Source organism: Oryza glaberrima, chromosome 5, assembly GCF_000147395.1.
Source record: "Oryza glaberrima chromosome 5, OglaRS2, whole genome shotgun sequence".
Classification (NCBI taxonomy): Eukaryota; Viridiplantae; Streptophyta; class Magnoliopsida; order Poales; family Poaceae; genus Oryza; species Oryza glaberrima.
Window position 1 is genome coordinate 5929736 of NC_068330.1, and position 5462 is coordinate 5935197.

At 42.2% G+C, this 5462-nt stretch overlaps 1 protein-coding gene across 1 annotated transcript; it reads left to right on the forward strand.

Annotated features, from left to right (window-relative positions):
• The first annotated feature begins 1334 nt into the window (after nt 1-1334).
• Nucleotides 1335-5074, forward strand: LOC127775144 (GDSL esterase/lipase At5g45910-like). Its single transcript, XM_052301456.1, has 5 exons — nt 1335-1658; nt 1738-1944; nt 2125-2273; nt 2686-2959; nt 4597-5074. The coding sequence occupies exons 1-5, from the start codon at nt 1421-1423 to the stop codon at nt 4812-4814; spliced, it is 1086 nt and encodes a 361-aa protein (XP_052157416.1). The 5' UTR covers nt 1335-1420; the 3' UTR covers nt 4815-5074.
• The last annotated feature ends 388 nt before the right edge of the window (nt 5075-5462 follow it).

Consider the following 5462-nt stretch of genomic DNA (forward strand, 5'->3'; position numbering starts at 1 on the left):
CCTGTAGGTTCATGTATACTCGGCTGTAATCCAAAAACCCCTTTTCGGTCCACGCGTCAACAGTAGCCCCTAACAGAACGTATTGACCCACCGGGCATACATAAAGATCATATCGGCTGAACCTCTAGTGTATACTTGTATGAACCCCTTTGCCTCACGATATCGATTAAGCTCAAGGCTAGATATGTGCCATCCTCTAATAGCTCAATCATTCACTTGAACCTGTTGATAGATTATATAACTTGTGATTGACTCCTCAATCACCTTTGGCATGACCATGCACTTCTATAATCTACAACATCGAGGGGCCCAGAGATATCTCTTCATAGGAGGGGTAAATCTCATCTTGATTATTCATATCCCATTACATGTTTCATAGCATACCCGAAAACTACTTTTATAACTACCCAATTACGGAGTTAGCATTTGGCAGTCCCTAAGTAAGCTACTACACATGTTGGGAACCATGATAATCTCAAGTCTAAGGATTCAACACCAACACTAAATGAGATCACTGATGACACAACACATATGGTTCTTGCAGTGTCTCATGTTGGGTCTATCCAACAACATGTTCACTAACATGTACCCACATTATTAATTTGGTATCTCTATACCATGATCCATGAGATATGATCATCAATTAATACATGTGCTGATCATCTAAACATATTTGTTCCACATATGATATTTGATCAGTGATCCTTTAGAAATAGCAACACATAACATAAAGAGTCTCATAAAAGAATCACACATTCATTAACCAATAATTAGTTTATCTATTTCAAGGAGCAAAGTCAGATAAATATGTAAACATAGTGTGTGATATAATCATCTCTATGATTATCTCTAGGGCATATCACTAACATCTGTGACTACGGACATGTATGGTATAGGGTTCTAACTCTTAAATTTACTCTAGGAGCGAAGTCTGGAGTAAAAATATAGCTAGAGTCTATATATAGTTTTTTAGCAATGATGAATGCATTGTAATTTGCAAAGCAGCAGCACCCATGCATCATATCGAAAACAAAAGGAACAGAAAAGAAAACAACAATAACAGTATCCATCACATCCAAAACAAAATGAACAGAAAATAAACAAACACCGAAAACTCAACAGAAAAAGCTGTATGTTACTGCCGTAGCTTTATGACGATAAAGAATCACGCTTACGTGAGTGTGCAGAGGACGACGTCGTGGTTGCAGTGGTGATCAGTGAAGCAAAGAAGAATATGGAAACGCAGTAGCCCGCCGCGACAGCGACCCACCAACCGACGGCGGCCGAGACGAGACGAGCTAGCGCTAAGCCTATAAAATCGCATCAACCCACACGAGCTACCTATCCATCGTCCTAGCTATCTCACGTAGTCTCCCTCTCCCGGTCGCCGCGACGACGCTAGCTTTGCACGTTCGTGATAATGGCGGCGCTGCTGCTGCTGGCGGCGGCGATGGTGGTGGTGGTGTTCGCGCACGCGGCGGCGGCGCAGCGGTACAATGCTATCTACAGCTTCGGCGACTCCATCTCCGACACCGGCAACCTCTGCGTCGGCGGCTGCCCGTCGTGGCTCACCACCGGCCAGCCCCCCTACGGCAAGACCTTCTTCGGCCGCCCCACCGGCCGCTGCTCCGACGGCCGCGTCGTCGTCGACTTCCTCGGTAGGACGACGTCCTGATTGATCGATCGATCGAGCTAGTAGTGGAGAAAATGACATGTGAATTTCATGCATATATGCAGCTGAGCACTTTGGGCTGCCGCTGCCGCCGGCGTCGAAGGGCGGCGGCGACTTCAAGAAGGGGGCGAACATGGCGATCATCGGCGCCACCTCCATGGACGCCGCCTTCTTCAAGTCCATCGGCCTCAGCGACAAGATTTGGAACAATGGCCCCCTCGACACCCAGATCCAGTGGTTCCGTCAGCTCCTCCCCTCCGTCTGCGGCAACGGTAACTAACTAATTATTCAACATCTTATTAATTACCACAGTAACTACCACTGTAATTAATGATCCAATTCATTGATTAGTCGTCTCACCAACAACTACCAGTATATATATGCATGTGGAGTAATTAATTAATTAATTAACGGACGAATTGATGGATCGATCGGATCACGGGTGTGTGTAGATTGCAGGAGCTACCTGTCCAAGTCGCTGTTCGTGGTGGGCGAGTTCGGCGGCAACGACTACAACGCGCCGCTCTTCGCCGGCCGCGCCATGACGGAGGTCAGGGACTACGTGCCACAGGTCGTCAGCAAGATCATCCGTGGCCTCGAGGTAACTAACCAACTAACCTGATCATTTCACGCTCTCCACCTGATCAACTCACGAGAGTTGGATCACGGATGACTCCAAAATGGAAAAAAAAAACAAATTGTCCGCCAAACAGTCTATTTCCTCCTTCCTACAGTATCAGATTAATTTCACACAAACTATTTTTTTATATAGAAATTGCCCTATAATATCAAATATATCTTTTTTCAAGTTAATTTGTAATAATTAAAACTCAATTGATCATTCGCTAATGGCTTTCCTGTTTTAAATGCCCTTACGTATTTAATCTTAATCTTCATCTATCTTAAATTAAGCCTAAATTACTATATTTTAGGATAGATAAAGTACTTTTTTTATCGTAACTCGTATAGGCAACAAAACAATCATGTAAATTTTGCGCGCGACTTGTGAACAGACATTGATCAGGATGGGCGCGGTGGACATGGTGGTGCCAGGGGTTCTACCCATCGGGTGTTTCCCGATCTACCTGACGCTCTATGGCACATCCAACGGTGCAGACTACGATCGCAATGGTTGCCTCAAGAGCTACAATAGCCTCTCCTCCTACCACAACACGTTGCTCAAGAGAAGCCTCTCCAACCTCCAGAGGACGTACCCACATGCCAGGGTCATGTACGCTGATTTCTACTCGCAGGTTACTGCCATGGTCCGCTCTCCCCAAAACTTTGGTGAGTTGATCATACTATTTCTCATATCATAACCGCACTAAAACATACTACCTCCGTTTGATAAAAAAACTGTATTTTTGACTATGCACCTGGACAGATCAATATGTGATTTTTTAGAACGGCGCATTATATTAGTAAATCTTGACTTACCTGTCGTTTTCTTGTTTATTTGAGGGTCATGGACTTATCAATGATATGAAAGCTATCGCTATTTTTTCTGTTAGGCTTGATTTTTTTTTTTTTGCAAAATGGAATTTAATCCAGCCTTGTTATGGTTGATAGGAGATAACCGTTTTATAAAATTTTACAAGCTATTTCGTAGGAACTAGGAAGCATAATATTTAGATCAGCCTATAAATTCTATTTTGTATAGTAGTTAACAGATCAGCCCTGAACATTACTGCCCAGAGCTGCAAGGCACCATCGTTGTCCGGTAGCACACATCACCCTTTTATGTGCTAAAAATCAAAAACGTCCCAGAATCCAGTTGCCGTGACAGAGTTGAAGTTTTCAGTGGTCACGGCATGTTTAGTGTAGGTTAGCTAGGGGTACATGGCCCACACGTCAGATCTAGGTAAAGGATATATCCAAAGGTTGTTAGAGATAAGTATAAATTAATACACTGTACGTGCATAACAACAAGCTTTACATCTCCAAATAGTCCAATTACTTGTTGGATTCTTAGCTCACTTGTCCTGTTAGTGTGGCAAATGATTTGTGCCTTCCCTGTGTGGACCATTCATGACCTCTGTCCATATACTAGCTAGTACAGTATAATTTAGGAATTGATACCTTGTAATCCAATTGGAATGGCATCTATCATACTATATCAAATACTCCCTCCGTTTTAAAATATTTGACACCATTGACTTTTTAGCACGTGTTTGACCGTTCGTCTTATTAAAAAAATTTGTGAAATATGTAAAACTATATGTGTACATGAAAGTATATTTAACAATGAATCAAATGATATGAAAAGAATAAATAATTATTTAAATAAGACGAATGATCAAACACGTATTAAAAAGTCAACGGTGTCAAATATTTTGAAACGGAGGGAGTATTATGAAATAATAACAACTGGCATGATTTATGTAATACTAGTGCTAAAGCATGCATGCATGTATCACAGCTAGCTAGCTCTTCTTTGCATGCGACATCGTCCAATTGAAAACAAAGATACCCTTTGGCCAAAAGCTCATGGCCACAAATTAAAACAAAACAAAGGAACATGTTCATATCTTTGCATGATCTTGAAAGTTCAAACCCTCTCAGCCTTGCTCTGCTTGCACCACTGCAAAAGAACAGAGCACACATTACAAAGCAAACCGAAAAAACGACAAAAAAAAAACAACGGCACTATTTGAAACATAGAAATATTATTTTATCAAAGATAGATTTAAAATCGAGCCTCTACATCTAAACTAGATATACACAGCCAAATAAATAACGCAAAAATCTGACACTACATATATCTGCCATTCTAAAACTATTTCTAGTGAAACATCCGAAACACGTATATATGACATCAATTTCTAAGATAAGTGAAAAATGGTTTACATCTCCGGTATCCACCGATCAATATATTTATTTGGAGAGTGATATTGGTTGCTCACCTTGTTAATATAATATGGCAGGGCTGAAATACGGGCTGAAGGTGTGCTGCGGGGCGGGAGGGCAGGGGACGTACAACTACAACAACAAGGCGCGGTGCGGCATGTCCGGGTCCAGCGCCTGCGCCGACCCGGCCAACTACCTCATCTGGGACGGCATCCACCTCACCGAGGCCGCCTACCGCTCCATCGCCGATGGCTGGCTCAAGGGCCCCTACTGCAACCCTCCCATCCTCCACTGATTTATTAATCCTACATGTATAATATCTGCAGAGAGATGAGATGTGACCCAATTAATTGTGCACTGTTTGCTTAATTAGGCCGAAGTGTGTGTTTGTATTTGTGTGTGGGTTAATTAATATTTGTTCATGGGGTTTACTTAATTAGAGTTTGGTTGTGATTTGGAGAGGGTGATTTTAAGCCTAATGATGTATTTAGTTGGGGATCGAATCAAACTGATCCAAGTGAATAATGAAGCTCAAACAAGGGCTTTTCCATTTTAGTTTCACATGTTGTTATGGGCTGGCTCTCAATGAGGTCCTGAGGGGCTTTCGTTTGCGTGGCCTTGCAACTGCAATTCCGGCCCCTCTAGTCGGAACTTTACGGGCCAAATTTTGTAACGCTTTTGTAGTAGTAGAGCCAGAAATGCTAAAAAGAATTTGGTCGAAAGGAGCCACTATAACACTATTGTTAGTTTTCTTTTTCAAAATTTCCTGAATCTATAGTAAATCCCTCCTTCCTCCTAACAAAGCCACTGCCTCCCATCTTTCTCTAAGAAAACCGCATAGAACCAAACAACCGTAAAAAAGCCGGCATAGAAATAAACTAAAACCATATTTTTATCACCCAATCCCATTACAACCTACGGGCATATAACTAGTTCGGTCTAA